General features: G+C 32.3%; 2 protein-coding genes across 2 annotated transcripts; one reads left to right on the plus strand and one right to left on the minus strand.

Annotated features, from left to right (window-relative positions):
• Positions 1-5,530: 5,530 nt before the first annotated feature.
• Positions 5,531-6,205, plus strand: BDCG_07679 (uncharacterized protein; the record flags this gene model as incomplete). Its single annotated transcript, XM_045423464.1, has 2 exons — positions 5,531-5,683; positions 6,011-6,205. The coding sequence occupies 2 exons, from the start codon at positions 5,531-5,533 to the stop codon at positions 6,203-6,205; spliced, it is 348 nt and encodes a 115-aa protein (XP_045278857.1).
• A 3,630-nt stretch (positions 6,206-9,835) lies between these two features.
• On the minus strand, positions 9,836-10,285 carry BDCG_17613 (uncharacterized protein; the record flags this gene model as incomplete). The annotated part of the gene is made up of 1 exon (XM_045426711.1): positions 9,836-10,285. One exon carries the CDS (start codon positions 10,283-10,285, stop codon positions 9,836-9,838), a length of 450 nt encoding a protein of 149 aa, XP_045282253.1.
• Positions 10,286-19,887: the final 9,602 nt, after the last annotated feature.

The following is a 19,887-nucleotide window of genomic DNA, read 5'->3' on the forward strand; positions in this document are numbered from 1 at the left end:
CAGGTGATTATTTGAGTGTTTGCAGCTTGGTGTGATATGTACTGTTAACTACTAGAAGTATTCACATTAGAAAGATAGAATGTAGAAGTTAAATATATAATAGTATTCAAGCTGAGTTATGAATAGTATTCACAAACTTCAGTCTATATAGTGATGTGTAGCCAAGGGCCGCTAGCCCTATTGATTATGTAAGAGATAGAAATAGAGATAAAGAATCTGTAAGAAGTAAGATTTCTTACATACTCTTCTCTCTCTAAGACTTCATTTGCAAAGCCTTTTACTGAGTAACTTCATAGAATCAGCTCAGTACTGCAGTGATACTCACTAAAAACTCTTCACATCTATAAAAATCTCAGTGAGGAAAAATTCCTTGTTACTGTGAAGAGAAAAGAGTCTGTCACTCAGTTTCTTATTCTGTGAGATTCTTTATAATCTACAGATTCTTCTCTGACTATTATACAGATTCATCTCACATCTTTTATATAGAAGAGTTTCAGTTAACTCTCAATTATTTCTATGAGATTCTTATATAATTATCACACAGATTCATCTCATAGATAAATCACTCTCTGTGAGATCACTCTTATTAAAGAGAAATATTCATGAGTTGATTTTTCACTTATTCTTATGAATCATTGTTCTTTAACACTGTAGAATTATGAGGAATTTTTCATTCTTTCATTAATTCTGTAGAATTGTAGAATCAAGATATTCACAGTCTGTAATCACTCTTTATAGTCACATAGAAAGATTCAGGCCTGCAATTCATAATTACTCTTGTTTACTAAAGTGATCTGACTGTTTCATGAGATCACTTACAGTGTAAGTAAATCTCTCTAGAGTAGTATAAATATCTCAGATCTGTCTGTAGAACTTCATCTTCTTTTCTCTTTTTTTATAACAGCTCTCATTCTTATAAACTGTAAATATTCTTATTCATCTATGAAGTGTTTTTACTCAGATAATAGAGAGAGAGTATTTCTGACAATGTCTGTATATTAATTCAAGAACTTTCTAAGAATAAAAATTTTCAATTTCAATATCTTTATAAATAATATCTGACTGTTGCTGAGCTTCTTGTGAGTGTCTCTACAACTTCTCTGATCACTTTTTATCAGCTGATGAAGCAGGGGCATCACTGCTCATGACTGTGTCTTCACTTCTCTCAGTCTCATCATTATATTCAATCTTCAGGTCAGTGACTCATCTCATTTCTTTCTCAGATCAGTTCCTGACTTCAAGCAGCACAGTTTCTCTCTTTACTGTAAGTCTTCTTATAAGTAATTTCTTACAGACTCTAGCTAACAGTTCTTGTAAAGCTCTCAGTGTTATCAGTGTCTTCTGCAGTTTCACAGGTCTATGATCACTCTCTCTCTGCTCACACAATCTCTGACCAGGCATATATGAATATATCTAGATTTTCTATCAATAATTCTCACACTGCAGTGCATTTCTGCAATCTCATTATCAATGAGAGATGAGTCTCTGAGTACCTGCAAAATCCAGGTAATTAAGACAATGTGAATGTCATGAATTTGTGATGAGAGTTAATCTGAACAGATGAGTCTTCTCTTCATATTTCAATTATTTCTGAGCTGAATACTTCAGCATAACTGAGAAAGTGAACTCAGCTTTGTGAGAAGTATCTGATCACATATGTAGATGATCAGCTCTCAAGACTCTGCTGCAACTGTATACATTCTGATATTCAGTTTCTCTGAAGTCTGTGCATTTCTGACAGTCTTTATATTAAATGCAATAATTATCTGTACTGCAGATATAATACTCTCTACTTCTTTAAAGAGAGAAATTGATAGTTATAAGAGAATTAAGTATCACAGATATTAAGAGTATGAATTTAAGTTTTCTTTATTTTTTCTTTATTAATCTTTAAATTATATTTACAGTTCTATTTATTTTCTTATTTTTAACTTTAATAAGAATATAATTTCTTCTTCTCTTATATACACTGCAGACTGTTCATCTCAGTAGAAACTCATCATCTTATAGACTAGAGTTTATAAATAACAGTGTTAATATCTTTATTATAATCAGATTCTTAGTGAAGACTATATCATTCTGACTTATCAGAATTCACAGTATAAAAGTTATATCTCAGCTTCTATAGATATCTTATCTGTCTGAATAATTCTTAAGTGAACTTATTTATCTTATCAGAATACTCTTATCACTGAACCTTGAATCAGAGCTTATAATCTCACTTCTCTGAGTTAATAATTTCTTTAATCTGATATTCTCTTTCACTCTCTAGTACTTCATGAACAGAGTGATAAGTCACAGAGTTCTCTTCTAAGAATTTCTTATATTTGCAGAGTAAAGAGACATGAAAAATATTATATATCTACAACTCAGATAACAGTTTCAATCTATAGAACTGTAAACTAACTTTCTTTATAATCTTATAAGACTTTATCTGCAAGAGATTCAGCTTCTTACTAGATCTCTATATAATAATATTTTCTAGACTCAGTCAGACTCTATTATCTTTCTTAAAACTCTTTATAATATACTTAGAGTTATAGTATCTCTTCTGATACTCTTGAGTCTTTCTCAAGAATTCACAGACTTTCTTCTGAATCTTCTGAATTTTCTCAGTCTATTCACAGATATTATTACACTCTATAGTGTACTCTCACAGATTTATCAAGATTATTCATGAATGAGTCTCAGTGAGTATCTTAAAGAGAGTTTTATCTGTGCTGACATACTTTGAGTTGTTATATATAAACTCTGTAAGTAGTAATCAATGCACTCAGTTATTCTGATTATAATTAACAAAGCACTGCAGATACTGTTTCAATATACTTATTAGATATTCTATCTGATTATCTGTCTGTTAGTGAAAAGCTGTGCTTAGATCTTATGAAATCTTCAGTATAGTTATCAGATTAGATTAGAACTCTTCTATAAAGATTAATTCTCTATCTGAGACAATGTTTACAGATAACTTATACAATCAGATCACATTACAGATAAAGATATAAGTCAAATTCTTTGACTTCAAGTTCTTGTGAGTGAGTATAAAGTGTGTTATCTTGATAAAGTAATTCACTATCATCAGCACACTGTCAAAGCAGGTATTATATATGTTCTTGCTTTCAGAGAGACTCACAAGAGTATTTATTTCTAGCTATTCTCAAGATTCTCATGAGATGAGTAGAGAAGTAAGTTCTTCATATAATCTGAATCACACTACTTATAAATTCTGATAAATAGTATAAGAATTCACTATCTTCTTCATAAGTTCTTACATCTTCAGTCAGAAGTATTTTCTTATAAGCAACTTATGAGTTCTAGTGTCTGCAAAATAACTTACTAGAGAAGAGTCATGATATCTTTTAATGAGTTCTATATATAGAAACTTATTCATAGATATATAAATTCAGCTCTCTCTTTATAAGAGATTATTTAAGTTTCTTCAATTCTTTATTTCTGCAGGATTGATTCCTGCTGTGAGCAGTTTTTGAATATACTGAGTATATTCATTCTTCAGTTACAGTTCAGACAATCTGAATAGAAGATCTTGTGAAAACTTATACTCTGTTTTCTCTTGCATCAGGTCTTTCACAGTACTTCTCAAAGTCTGTAAACTCTTCAGATTATAGATACTCTCTTCAAGAATTCTTGTGAAGATTCTCAGAGTGTTAACTCTCAGTGTTATAGAGAGTAGTTGTACAGACTTCTTTTCTCTCTCTTTTCTCTTCTCTTATAAGAAATTAAGAGACTCTTCAGTCAATCTCTTTACAACACTTAGACTGACCGTGTGACCGTGTCTGAAACCAGGACCAAACTTTACAGTTGTTACATTGCCTAAAAGCATTACTTCTGATCATGGTTTGTGTTCATCACATTGATTTCAAATCACATTATTTCAAATATTAAAGGTCCCAGATTCACTTTTCAAATAAAAATCTAGTCTCAGATAAAGAATATGTTTGAATTCTTAGTCACATTTTCATTCTGATCTCATTATTGAGAATGGCACTAAATGAGACTATGAAATCACTTCTCACTTATATAATATCATAACATAGTGCTCATTTGTTGAAAATTCAACAGAGAGCATTATCAAATATCATTACTTTTCTGAACACAGATCATAATTCATATAATTTTAATTATGAAAAAAACATAAAATATAAAAAAAAACAAAAAACAAAAAACAAAACAAACACAAGAAAAAATCACATTAAAAAAAAAAAAAGAAAAGGAAAAGAAAAAAACAAAAAATAAAAACAAAAAAAATCAAGATTGCAGAGCTGCAGCATCCTCAAAATACCCACTTCTCAGAGTCTTCACAATATTCATCACTAATCATGTATCTCTTACAGTGAGGATAACACGGCCGCAATGAATCATTGTCTTAACATCACCTAATAAATAATCAGTATATATCTGTATAAATGTGAATAATTAGAAAATATACACTCAAAAAGTGTGGCCAGGGTGAACTCTGCTACCACTTGAATGACATCAAGGGCAGAACACTGAAATCAATGATTTCTCTTATCAATTTCACAGACAAGGCATGTGAAGATGATCTTGGGAAATATAAAATCTCCTGACTTCTGATAAAAACAGATCTCACAGAGAGACTCTATTTTCATGATATCAGAGACTGAGTATTATTAAAAAGCATTACTTTCATGCAATGCACATGCACTTACTGCAGTGATTCACTCTCTGTGCATGTAGCTGAGAGTTGCAGCTTTCTCATGCTGCACAGCTCTCCCTGAGATGCTGCTGTCAGTTTGCAACTCAGACAGTCTTCCAGTCCAGCACACACTGTGTGTATACAGCCCTGTGTGCTGGGGCTGTGTTGGTCATTATGGCCTGGTGTGGTACTCGCTTTTCATGAGCCATGTTTCATTTGAGGGAGGAGGGGGGGAAGACACAACTGTTGTTTTATTGAGAAGAGAATGAATAATTAGTATTATTGAATTAATTTGATTCATCTGCATTTAAAATTTAATTAGTTTATACTCTTCAATTTGAGGATTTCTATGAGTGTTTTAATAGTTTTCATACCAGCTTGAACTTAGTGATGAATTGAAGAAGAAGAGAAAAGAGAGAAGAAAGAAATGAGAATAACTTATCTTTATAATATGAAAACAGAGAATCACTGCAATCATTCTTTCTAGTAATAAAGATCTGTTTTCTGCATGTATCCCTGATATAGATTATATGATAAATGCATACAAAGAATATCAATAGTGCATGCATTGAATGAAGATAATATTGCTATACAACACTGTAGCTGTTTCTGTACATCTCTGAAAACTGTTAATAGTTTCTTTGTCTCTTTATGTTTGATAAGTCAATAATATATTCTGATGCACTCTTTCTTTCATCATCATCATCATCACTATCATCATCATTATCATCATCATCATCATCATCATCATTATCATTATCATCATCATCATCATCATCATCATCATTATCATCATCATTATTATCATATCATTGCCTGCCTTCACCTCTCTCTCAACACTCATTAAAATCAATCATGTCATTCCTCTTCAAATATTCTGCGGTCCTGCGGATCACCAAGGCGCGTGAGCGCTGTCACAGATTGGAGAGAGAGAAGAAGAAGGCATTCAAGCACAGAGAGACAGATTGCAAGACATGTTATAATGCCTTGAAGAGGCTCTGTAAGAAAGTAGAATGATAATGATTTTAAGTAACACTTCTGATAGATTTAGACTGAACTAAGTATAGAAATAATACAGATAACATCACCTGTGAGAGATTGAAAAAGAAGACAGTGAAGAGCCTCATACAGCAGTGATAAGATCAGGAGAAGTCCTGAGAATGATTTGAGATCAAGATGAAGAGAGAGAGAGAGAAGAAGAGTGTTACTGTAAATAAACAGCAGTAGAAGAAGATTGAGAAGATATTAAAGCAGAAGATAAAGAAGTCAAAACTGATAAGTTTTTTATTGAGAGATAACAATTTTTGATAACACTTCTGTTCTCTAATTGATTAGCAGGAGCTGACAGAGAAGGAGGGGATTGAGGCCTTATTCAGGTCTCAAATGCACTTCATGATCCAGGACATTGAGGAGGCAGCCCTGCTCTCTGAGTATGCCAATCTGCTTATCACTGGGGTGAAACCTGAGACAGCAGACCAGAAAATACAGGATTTTGAGGTGCAGGTTGACCTGACTGAGGAGGAGCAGTGAAAACCCTTCTCTGAGGAGGCAGTGAAGAGAGATTTTGAGATAGTTATCATCTCAGATAAGAAGAAGAAGAAGAAGAAGAAGAAGAAGAAGAAGAAGAATAAGAAGTGAATTGTGAAGAATGATAAGAAGAATGAGAAAGAGAAGAAGTAGATTTTTTTCTTTTTATATTAGTTAGTTGTAAGTTTAAGTTTTTAATTATTAATAATTAAAATTGATTTTGAGTTTTTAAAAATTATTGTACAAGTTGTAATCAAGTCAGGAATGATATATATATATATATATATTTAACTATCATGATTCATAAATCACTATAATGTATAAGTATCAACATTTTTTCAACATTGATATTCACAATATTAATATATTTTTAATGATATCATCTGATAATGCAATTTGATAACACTCTCTTTCATAATATTAATATATTTCAAGAAATATGACAGAGATTAATCAAGATTGTTTGTTTACTTTTATACATCAATGATATTCAATCTGAGTTAGTACTAAAATTATAACTAAGCTAAGAAACAAGATTATTTTCTCTTATATTAATTCTTCTTACACACATCAGTGATCAGTTATTGAAAATAAATTGTCATCTTTCTCAAATTATTATCATGTCTTCTGAATCCACTTCTTTCACTTCTTTTACTTCTATTGAAGATTCACAAACTCTTCAAGAAATCACTGTGAATCACAAAGTCTATGTTGTTTACAATTCAATACAGAATGCTCTCTTTCAATTATAATGAATAATCACTTCATTCTTCACATCTGATTCCAGGCCATGAAATTTATGAAAAACTCAACACAAACATTGAGATGAACTATGAAATAATTATCAACAGGTTGCATTGCAGATTACTGAAGAGTCATCTCTTTACTGTAATCACTGCAACTTCATTCAGAAACATTCATCATAAACTAGTCATAGCTCTGAAGGAATTTCCTGACATCTGAAGTCATCAGAATGCAGACAACAAAAGGAAAATAATCAGAAAATTACTACTGGGCTGGTAAGTTGCTCTACCAGGTAATGATTTTTGATAATGCTAACTTTCTAATTTGAAGAAAATCATGTGAAAATGACCTCATATCAGTACTCTGATTCCACAACTCTCACCTGATAACTTCTGTGAACAATTACTTCACATGTGTATATCTCTGAATCTTTCTCTTCAATCAATTGAAAACCTCAAATTTCAAACACTTCTTCAAATGCTTAATTCAAATCTTCATATTCCACATTGATCCTGTCTTCAGTCCAATCTCAAGACACACTACAAAGTCAATATGCAACATCTAGAATCAGAGTTGAAGAATCATTGAAGAGTGTCTCTCACAGTGAATGCATGAACTAGTACAAACAATCTTGTATTTATGAGAGTTACATGTTATTACATTGATGAGAACTGGACTTATTGAGAGACATTAATTGAATTTAAATCATTGATCAGTAGTCATACTGGGGATTATATGACAGAGATATTAATGACTGTGATTAAAAATGACTATTGAGATATTAGTCCCAGTCTTCTTACAATTATAACTGACAATGCTGTGAATAACTACACTATGATAAAGAGCTTGGAGCAAAAATTGACTTTGCATTCCTGAAATGATAAACAAGGTCATATTCCCTACATTGCTCATGTGGTTCAACTTGTGATGCAAACACTGATAAAGAATCTTAACATCAAGATGAAGAATAATGAGATGGCTGATTCTTGAAATGAGAATGAGATAGAAGTGATTACTCAAGTAACTTTTACATTCACTTTGTAAAAGATAATATTTTTTGACAACACTTTTTGATATTGCTTTTTAGTAATGCTTTTTGATAACACTACTGTTAATTTTGAATAGATTGACTAATAATTTAAATATCATAGATTCAAAACATTGCTAATGTGATTTGTATCTCTTCTAAACAACAACAATGATTTCATGATATTCAATAAATAAACAAATCAGTCACATCACTGAATATGATACAGAATGTTAGAACACAGTGAAGTTCAATATATGAGATAACTGTTCAGACTCTTCAATTGTATCAGGTGATTGATCATTGAGTGCAACACTCTGATCAGGAAAAGATTCAGATATTGAAACTTTCTGATATGAAGTGAACTCAGTTGAAATATGTGATTGATTTACTGTTTCAGTTTTATAAGATAACAAAGACAGTCTCAATCACTTGTACACCAATGCTGCAGTCAGCCTGGTGAATGTATAACAGTTTATTTACTCATCTTGAGAAGCAGTTGAATCACTCAAAAAGAAATTCAGTCTGGGATAATGCTATAGTGCAGGCTATTGTTGCTGCAAGGGATAAACTGGCATATTATTACAGCAAAACAGAACAATCTTTTGCAGAGTACTATGCTGTAGCAGCTCTACTAGATTCCTCTCATTGAGTTAATATCTACACTTCTCAAGATTGAACAGAGGAGAAATGAGACTCATATATCAAATTAGCCTGAGACTACTACAATGCCAACTATCAGAGATTTGAATGAGCAGATGTTTGAGATGTGAAGACAGTGGAATACAATTCCCTAGTAAGTAACAATCTTTGATAACACTTCATATCATATAGAACTATAATACTAACTTTGAAACAGAACTTACATACATTGATTGCAATCAAAAATCAGGCAAAACTACATGCTTGTAAAACTGAATTTGACTGCTATCTTCAAGATGATTCAACAAATTTACACATCAAATCAATTCTAGAGTTATGAAAAATTGTTGAGAGTATATATTCAACTGTTGCACTGATGATGCATGATATTCTGACAATTCCATTGACAGAGGTAAGAATGAAGTGAAAGTTCAACTCAAGTTGAGATATTTATCACTATCACTGAGGACAATTACAAGAAGAAATAATCAAGAAACTCATGATTGTAAAACATGAAATTATCAGACAGTTTAATACCTCTGATCACAGTATATCAGAGAAGTGTAGTTTTCATGAGAAAGTGAAGAATAAACTTACACAAGAATGTATTTAGTTGTTTCATGAGTGTTACCAATAATCATTATCAAATTCTGATTATATAAGCAATCACTGAATGAACTGAATGAGACTGATTTTGATCTTCAGTCCCAGTCTCATTCTGATTTTGAAAGAATGATCATCTTTCACAGTTTATCCTGGAAAATTACTCCCATTTCACTGTTCTTGAATTAAATCTGGTCATTTTTCACACCATTTCTCTCAGAAATGGTCCATTTTCAGATTTTTTTGAGGCTTGGTCCTGGTGGGACTCATGCCAAGAAATGTATGGGACCAGACCAAATGGGACCAAATGTGAAATTCATGGTCCCGCCGGCCAGTCTAACAACACTCAGTTCAAGTATTCTGCAAAGCTTTTCTGTCTTCTCTAGTCTCTCTGTATCTGTCATTCTGGCCTTCTTAACATAGTCTGATCTGTGAGAGGATTCATTCACTGAGTTCTTAGTTTTCTTGATATGTTCTATCTTGAATCAGAACTCACTCAGTCTCTGAGCTCAGTGAATCTGCCATTATGAGAGTTTCTTGATTGAAGTAAACTATTATAAGCTGTTATAATCAGTTCTAATAGTAATCACTGTTGCAAGACTCTTGAAGTAGTAACATCAGTGATGAAAGAATTTCACTATTATAAGAAGCTTCTGATTATACCGCTCCACCACGAACTCGCTCGATTTTTCGAATAAGAACCCGCCGATAGATCCATCGAAAAGCCCTCGATCATACGAGCATTTTGACCCCATCGCCGACCGCATACCCCGTGTGGTGGTGGAGTTATCCAGCCAAACGTGAACCGGACGTTGTTCGAAGCTCCTGTGTGGGATTATCCCCCGTTCTCCCCTACCACACCACAACCCCGGGCCAGAGTGCCATACAAATTGTAAGGTGAAGTGACCTAGCCATATGCACCAATCTTCTCGATTTTGGAAGACCCCCGACCTGTAGTTGTGGAGATATCCGAGGAGCGACCTCCGCGAAAACCCTGTCCATCTTTGATGTTCCAAAACACCAACGCCAAGTCTCACCCTCGTACCGCCCTTCCCAATCTGGCCCATCCCCGGCAGAAAAATACAAAAAGATACCTCGGCGATAATATCAAGCACATAATCAACAGACTCTTCTGAAGTGCAACCTCCACGGTCCGCCGCCAGTGTATCTAGACTTCAACACCAAGTCTCACCCCTGTACTACCCCTCTCAATCTGGCCCATCCCCAGCAGAACGATACAAAAAGATACCTCGGCAACAGTATTCAATACATAATCAGTGGACAACGAGTCAACAGCACACCAACAACTATAAAATCAGTATACCCCAAGATCTGACTGAGCCTTTGATCCCTGCACAGTGAGATATATTAAATCTAGTTTTAATACCTCAATATTCAATAGATTCTGCAAGGGATTGAGAACAGCAACACTAGGTTTCTATTGAATTTGAGAATTAACTCTATATTGATATAATCATTGACAAAGTCTTCTATTTTGAGATATAAATAACCAGTTCCTCTACATCCTGCTGACAATATTTATATTATCATATAGAAACAGACTTATATTCTCTATAATATCAAGACTCTGAAGAGAGAAAGTCTTGATAGAAGGTATACAGTAGTGCATATCTTAGCAGTTTCTATCTCATTCTTCTACAGCAGTTAATGCAAAAAAAAAAAGATCTTAGAAATAGTTTTTTACTTCTCTTGAAAAAGTAAGGTGTTTTTCTCTGAGTTTTACACAATATTCTTACAAAGAATTAAAAACAGAGTTGTTTTCTGTCATAATTTCATATTCTTTTAAGTAAGAATTACTTTTTCAGTGGCTGAAGAGCTTTCATTAATACTTAATTCTTTTTTACACTCTTTATTAACTGATTTGAGTTGCACACTTGTTGTGTGAGGAGAATTGAATGATTTAGAATAAAATTGAATAGTTTTAATCAATTTCTCTGCAAAAAATTGATTTATTTTTTGTCAGTTTTTCTCTCAAAAACTGTCATATCATCTGATTTATTATCAATTGATATCATACTTTTCCTCACTGTATCCCAAGAAAGAGATTATAAAGATTTTATTGATTTATCTTAAAAATCAATTTTAGTTTATTAGATTCTCTTTAAAAATCTAACCTAGTTACTGAACTAGTGTGAAAAAAATCAGGTGTTTTATACACAAAAGTCTTTTATTCTTCTTTTGAAACAGTCTGATCAACTTTTCAATTGAAAACAGACTTAGAAATATCTCAATTGAAACAGTCTGATCAACTTTTCATTGAGTGAAAACAATGAGTTCAAAAATACACTCAGTTGATGTAGAAAAAGATGCTTTCTCAAATGCTATTTCTGAGATTGAAATTCTGAAGAGAAGAAAGAAAGAAGAAATAGAGAAACAACAAGTTCTTGAAATACAGGAACTTGAAAAAGCAAGCAAGATTCTTGAAAAGCAGTGTCTGAGTGAGATGAATGAAGAAGTTCTGTTAATTCTTCATACTCAGGCCAGACAACTACAGGAGGTGATCAAGTTCAAACTTGAAATCTCAAACACAGTTCAAAAAACCTTGAAAATTCCTAGTACAATCACTGACTCTTCATCTTACTCTTCTTCTTCCTTTCTTTCTACTTCTTCTTCTTCTTTGAATCAGAAGAAAACATATGCTCAAGCAGCTGAATCTGCTGTCTCTAAACCTGCTGTCTCAAAACCTGCTCAAAATCCTGAGAAAACTGAGAAGAATACTGCTCATGTCTCTATTCATAGAAAAGTGAAAAAGAAAATGCAAAAAGAGAAAAACTTCCAAATCTCTAGAAATAGAAGACTCATTCTCAAAGTCTCAAACCAGGACATTCTGCAAAGAAACAAGCTAAACTCAAATCTCATTTTCAGAATCAGAAATGAAATTAATCAGCAGTTCTTTTCTCAGTTGATGACTGATATTGAAGTTCAAAAACCAGTTATAGCTTCAATTGAGTCATCATTCTTTGAAAACTCTATTATTCTGACTACAATGCCTGAATTCAGTGCTGAATTCCTTATTCAGAATGAGAATCTCTGAAAGTCAGCAGTAGAATCATTGCTAAACACAATAATTCTATCTGAAAGAGATGAAAAGTGAGACAAATTCATTCTTCATGATATTTCAGTTGAAATTTTTGACTGTGAAGAAGAAATGCTACTTCTCAAAAATGAATTGAAAGAATACAACTCCATTCAACTGAGAAAGAAGCCTGTATAGCTAAATTCAATTGAGTTCAGACAAAGCAGGAGAAATGCCTCTGTTCTAGTATATATAAAAACACTTGAATAGTCAAAGATCTCTGAAGTAAGAGTAGCAGATTTGAAAATGAGAGTTCATGAATACAAAGACTCAAGAATGAATCTCAAAGCTCAAACACAGTGTTCAAACTGTCAAAGATATAAACACTTTGCAATCTCATGTTTTAGAGACTTAAAATGTGCATTCTGTGCCAGAGATCATAAAACTAGTGAGCATAAATGTGAAACATGCTCAAAAAGAGGTGAAATTTGTCAACATACTCTGCTTAAGTGCTCTAATTGCAAAGAAAAACATGCATCTAGCTCAAAAGAATGTATGTTTGCTCCTAGAACTCAAAAGAACTGAAGAAAAGATGAAGCTCAAAGTCAATCTAGAACTGAAGAGAAGAGTCAAGCCAGTAAACTTATAACTGCAAGCTCAAAAAGAAGAAACTCTCAATTATCTAAGTCTTCAAACTCCAATTCTTCAGCAAAATGTAAACAGAATTTGAATTCTCAAACTTCTGTTAAGATTAGAGAATTGAGAAATGACTCTGATGATAAACTAGATATAATGCAAGCAGTTGAGATTTCTACTTTTCAGAACAGTTATAATCTACTATCTGATGATAGTGATTAGATTCTTCTCTACTCTCTTTTAGTATGAATATACAACAAAAACAACAAAAAAAGTTTAAAAACTCTTCAAAAATCACATTTATTCAAAATAATGTGAATAGAAACTCAAATTGCATTTATTCTTGTCTTCAAATTGCATTTGAACAAAAAGTTGATTTTATACTGCTTCAGGAGCCGAATTTTGATGCTGAGCAAAGATATGTCATTTCTCATTCAAGCTACTACTGCTTTTTACCTCAAAAGTCTGAGATAAAGTCAAGAGTAGTGATCTATGAAAGAAAGAGATCAAGATATCAATTTAATCTAAGATTTGATATCATGTCTGACCCTGATATTCTGGTGGGTGATATTATAGATAAAGAAAATGAGTTTGATACTATACAGCTCATAAATATCTATAATGAAAAGTCATTGAAGGAAAATAACAATATCTGAACAATTGATAGAGAATTTCTGAACATAACTTCATCAAGAAACTCTATAATTGCAGGAGATTTCAATGCACATCATCCCTGATGAAATTCAGAATGCAAGAGAGCAGTGAGAGCTGATAATCTAGTTGAATGAATCTTTGAGCATTCAATAGATTTGGTTAATAAGTCTGATCAACAAACATTCTTTAGAAAAGGCATGAAACAGAAGTCTATTATAGATCTAACATTCATATCACAAAATCTAATGAAAAGAAGACTTGTAAACTGGTTTATTGATTCAAATGAGACATCAGAATCAGGTCATGAGATTATTCAATTTGATATTGAACTGAGTGAAAAACAAATGAGTGAAAATCCTCTTCTCTCTAATCAGTATAACTTTGAAAAAGCTGATTGAAAAGCAGTTGAAGAAAGCATAAAACTGTTAAAATCTGAAAGACAGAATGAGCTATATTGAAATTCTGATCAAGATATCTCAAATAAAATGCTTGAGAATAGAGTGAAGCTTATTACATCTATCATTCTAACAAGTGTTAGAGATAATATTTCAAAAAGAAAATCTTCTGAGTATTCAAAACCTTGATGAAATGAGAATATCTCATCTAAAAGAAAAGAATTAGCTACTGCTAGAAGAGATTAAAAGAATGATGTAATATCTGATGAAGAGTTTAAAACTGTCAGAAATGAATATTTTTCAGATATTAAAAGAGCTAAAACAGACTGCTGGAATAAATTTCTTGAAGAAGCACAAGGAAAGAAAGTTTTTAAAGCTTTTAACTATACTAAAACAAGAAGTGTAGCAAAACTTCCAGCTCTAGAATATGAGTTTCAGAATGAATCATATACAGCAAACTCTTTTGAGGAAAAATGTCAAGCTTTCATGAGAATTCTCTTTCAGAACTCACCAGATTCAGATTCAGATTCAGAGGAAGAGAATATATCACTTCTCAACTACATTGATGAAAATGACTGGGAATGACCTGATCTTACACAAGATGAATTAGAGTCAGCTATCTTCTCAAGTTCTGTTAAAACTGCTGCAGGTCCTGATTCAATTAATCACTTGATTATTCAAAATACATATTCCTACTTAAAGAATGAATATTTTGAGCTCTTTTTCAATCTCTTGAAAAATGAATATCATTCTGAATGCTGAAGAGAAGCCACTGGAGTGATTCTTGCAAAACCTAATAGAAAAACTTCAATTCCTAAGTCATATAGAGTAATATCTCTATTGAACTGTTTAGAAAAGGTTTTAGAAAAGATAATAGCTACTCAACTATCTTTTATAAGCTCTATAGATAATTCTCTTTTATTCAGTGAACAAATGAGAGATAGAAAACAGTGTTCTGCAATTAACACTGTTCTCTCAGTTGTTCATGATATTCAAATAGCAAAGCATGAGAGTCTGGTCTCAACTGCAGTTTTTATTGATATAAAAGAAGCATTTGATCATGTTTCAAAGTCAAAGTTAATTCAGACATTGAAGATATTAAAACTGCCACTTTCCCTAATAAAATGAGTTAACTGTTTTATATCTAAAAGAATTATACAACTCTTCTTTGATGGAATGAAATAAGACAAGACTGAGATAAAAATAGAAGTATCACAGGGGTCTCCAATCTCACCTCTTTTATTTGCAATATACACTGTATATCTATTCAAAAATAGAAATATGAGAATAGTGCGATCTCTGAGTTATGTGAATGATATTGGTCTTGTCTACAGCTCAAAAACTATCAAAGAGAATTTGAAAGTAATTGAAGAAGCTGCAAAGGAAATCTTTGTTAGAGCAGATATCAATCAAATTCAATTTAATATGGATAAAACTGAGTTAATTCATTTCTTTCCTAGATTCAATGAGAAAGAACTATCTCTAACTCTTTTAAATAGAGAGATTAAACCCAGTGTAAATGTCAAATGATTAGAAGTATGGTTAAACTTCAAGTTGAATTTTAAATATCACATTCAACAAAGAACTGTCAAGGCAGAAAGACTATTGAACAACATAATCAGACTATCAAATACAGAGAGGGGTCTATCCTTCCAGGCTATGAGACAGTTATATATAGCCTGTATTACATCAGTAGCTGATTATGAAGTTCAAGTTTGATGAAATAATCAAGAGAATTTCACTGAACTCTTTCAAAGTCTGCAAAACAGAGCCTTGAGAAGAATTCTGGAAGCATTTAAATCATCTTCTATTAAAGCAATGGAAATTGAAGCTTCAATTCCTTCTTCTACTATTAGATTTGAAAAGGCCTGTATGAACTATGCTCTGAGAGTTGTAAAGATGAGCTCAAATCATATAATCAGAGAAAGAGTCTCTTCTTCATTTCCATCAATTAACTCTGGAAATGAACTGGATTGGAATAGATTTCTTGATTGGAATGAAAATAATTCTTCAAAGAAAATGCCTTCTCAACTGTACAGACTATGCTCTCTGATTAAAAATCAATTTTCTTCTTTAAATGTTGAAAAAGTTGATCATGAGAAGTTATCTCTCTGAAGAAAAAAGCTTGAATCTCTTATAGACTTACAAATAAGTGAACTATCAAAAGAGAAAGAATATGAACAGCATTTGAAGAGAATTTCTACAATCAATATAAAAGACTCTATTCTGATTTATTCAGATGACTTAAAAAATAAGAACTTGAATAGATTAGATGCAGGCATTGCTTATACTGAAGATAATATTAATTTTATCTCAGATTTCTGGAATCTAGGCTCTGAATGTGAAGTCTTTGATGCTGAACTATTTGCAATAGTGAAAGCTTTCAAACTCATTGAAATAAAATCTCATAAAAGAGGAAATTGTTTGAAAGAGACATGAATATTCTCTGATAGTCAAGCTGCTTTAAAAAGACTTAGAAATAGTCAGATTCATAATAATCAAATGAATCTTGAACTGATCTTAAACTCTGTTTTAAAAATTCAAGAGAGAAGAATATCAAAGCTGAGAATTCATCTGCACTGGGTTCCTGCTCATATGAATATTCATGACAATGAATTGGCTGATTCAGCTGCAAAAAAGGGTGCAGAATTAAGCAGATCTATTCAAAAAATTATGTCCTGGTCTTTTATAAAGAGAAAAATAAAAGAATCTTGTTTAGACAAGTGAAATGAAAGCTGGCAGAAACAAAAGAAGAGTATACATTATTTAAGATTTGAAACAAAACCCAAGTGGAAATCTTGTTCAATTAAATGTAAAAAGAAAATATTCTCATCTATAATACAGCTGAAACTAGGACATGGCTATTTCAAATCTTATATACAAAGATTTGATGATAGATTTGACTCAATAGAATGCTCATTCTGCAATACAAATGAGAATCCTGAGCATATTATAATGCACTGTGTATTATACAATAGTCTCAGAGTCAGATTGAAAGAGAAGTATGATCTAAATCAATTAAATATGAGATTCTTATTCTCAACTGAGACAGGAATTAAATACTTAATAGACTTTCTATCAGAAACTCAAGCAGCTACAAGAAAATGGCTAAATTCAGAATTATCTGAATATGAAGAGGAGGAAATCAATCAGATATAGTCTGTTAAAACAGCTATACACTCTCTTTTAAGAATTTGTTTTGTTATAGTCTCTCTTTACTTTTTCTTTTTCTGTATCTTTTTCTTTCAATTTCTTTCTATCTATCTATTTAATGTGTCTATCTTTGAGACTGTGTTCTTTCTCTCTTTTCTTTTGTCATGATATTGTCAAATGGTTTCAAAGTATCAAAAGATGTTAAAACACTGCAATTTGTAAACAGTTTTTGTATTCTGGGCTGGAATTTTCTGATTTTGCATATCTGAAATTGATGAATGTACAATAGTTAACTTTACAGACATAGAAAAAACCCTGAGAACTAAAGTTCTCAGGTAGATGTCATAGTCTCTGACTGCATACATCTATAATTGAAGAATAATAATAATAATAATAATAAGCTTCTGATTATGAATATTATAGTTAATCTCTGCAGGTTGTATCTTTCACAAGAAAAAGGTCACTGAAACTCAGTTCTTATTTGACTGTAGTTGTGAGACTATTTCTGAAATTATAAAGAAGAAGACATCTGTCTTCAATCTGATTAAGAGCAAGAGATCAAAGTAAAACAGCATCACTGTGTCTGTGAATACCTGTTTCAATCTTGCAAAGACTCTGTAAGCTTCTGAGATAAGAAAGTTCTCACAGTTCTTTCTTCTTAACAACCTTTTCATTCTCTGTTTACAGAATAACTTCTTCTTATTTTCACTCTTCAGCATATGTGTAAGAGTCAAGAAGATTCTTATAAACACAAAGATAAATCATCTATAGAAATTCACAAAGCTCAGAAAGATCTGAATCTCATGAATACTAGTTAACTTTAGTCATAATAGAATAGTCTCAATCTGCAAAGGTTTCATCTGAATATCATTCATAAGTATTACATATTCTAGGAAATTAATTCAGTGAGCACTGAAGTTGCACTTTGTGAGCTTAATATACAGTTCTGTCTCATCTAAGACCTTCAACATACTTCATACATGCTCAGTGTGTTCTTTCTTCTTCATAAAGTACATCATTACATCATTCAGATATATTATCATAAAGATATTCAGATATGTATAAAGTGTTTTATTAATGAAAGACTGAAATGCTGCAGAGGTATTAGTCAGATCAAAAGACATCACTAAATATTTAAACAATCTCAGTGCAGTTCTAAAGACAGTCTTTTATTCATCTTCAGACTGTATTCACAGCTATGCATATGTATTGATTACATTCAGTTGTGTGAATATGACAGCTCTCATAAGACAGTTGATCACATTCTCAATCAGAGACAGAGAGTAACAGCTCTTTGTTATCTTGAAGTTCAGATCACAGTAATCTACACATAATCTGAGATCTTTATTCTTCTTCTTCATGAATATCACAGAGGCTCTCACAGAGGCCTGTGAAGATCAGATGAAGTCATTCTTCAGATTCTTCTTTACATAGATTTGCAAGGCCTCTGTCTCATAATGAAAGAGCTTATAGATTGATTCTCAGAAGAGTTTCTGCTCTTCTATCAAATCTATTACTAGATTCTTCTTACAGTGAGAAGAAAGCTCAGCTGCCTTAGCTGAGCTGAATATCTCTGCAAGATCTCAGTATTTCTCTGATATCTGAAGCTCAGTTTTCATGACTGTGAGATTCTCAGACACTTACAAAGTCATTATATAGATGAGCTTGTCTTCTCTAACTAACTCTATAGTATCAACTGCTTCTATCTTCATAAGTGAGTCTGTCAACACTGATTAAAAGTATAAACCTGACTTGCAGACAGCTATGTGTGGATTGTGTCTTTAAAGTCATACAAGTCTCAAATATATGTTATCTGTGATGTTCATAATAATCACAGTTTCTGCAAATCTTCTTCAGATTTCAGAGAGATCTTGTAATTCAAAGATGACTCTTACAAGTCTCTCAGCTCTCAGATCTGAGTTCTCACATTCTGCTTGTTGTAAGAGCAGGTTCTCAGTCTTCATCTTTCAGCTCATTCACTCTGTGAGCTTTAGAGACATCACAGTGACCTGGAATTCTGAGTTCATCAATGCTTTTCATACTTATAAGACAGCAGTACTGCAGTGTGATCTCTCTCTGTAAGTAAGCATTTTCATTGAGAGAGTAACAGATTCAGATGTCAGCTTCAAGACTCTTAAGAAGACTGTTGCTGACTCTGTCTGTGACTTCTCTAATTTCTATTTTGATTTATTCAGACAGTTTGCACAGAGATGTTCTGATTTAGAATAGATGAAGCAGAGTCTCTTTTTCTTAGTCTCTCTGTTATACACTCTATTCATAGAAGCTTATGAAGCTCTTTCTCTCTGCTCAGCAGTCAGATGTGAATCTCTCTGTATCTTGTCATCTTTTCTCAGTAAATCTGTTCTCTGTTGTTCTGATTCTTACAAGGCTGATCAGTGATTCACTCTCTGCAGATCTGTGACTCTCACAGTGATTTGTAAGTGATGAATGAGAGTCATCAGTTTCTTCAGAGTCAAGAGCTTAGAGTCTTGCTCAATGAGCTTGTTCTGCATGTCTTTATTCAGTCTCTTCATGAATATCATTATTCAGGTCTTGTTTCAGAGCTCTGTTTCCACAGACTCTAATTTGCGCCACAATTCCATGAAGTATCACAAGTAGTCTTCATCAGATTTCTCATCTCTTTTTCTAATATTGATAATTACAGCCCAGGTGTTCTCTGTTCAGCTTGTGAAGTCTCTTAACTTATTCTTTAGATAGATCTTGAGAACAGATCATCAGAATCTCTCATGATTATTCTCTAGATAATTCAGTCAGTTCTTGACTTCAGTGTAAT

This window comes from Blastomyces dermatitidis (genome assembly GCF_000003525.1).
Source record: "Blastomyces dermatitidis ER-3 genomic scaffold supercont1.9, whole genome shotgun sequence".
Classification (NCBI taxonomy): domain Eukaryota; kingdom Fungi; phylum Ascomycota; class Eurotiomycetes; order Onygenales; family Ajellomycetaceae; genus Blastomyces; species Blastomyces dermatitidis.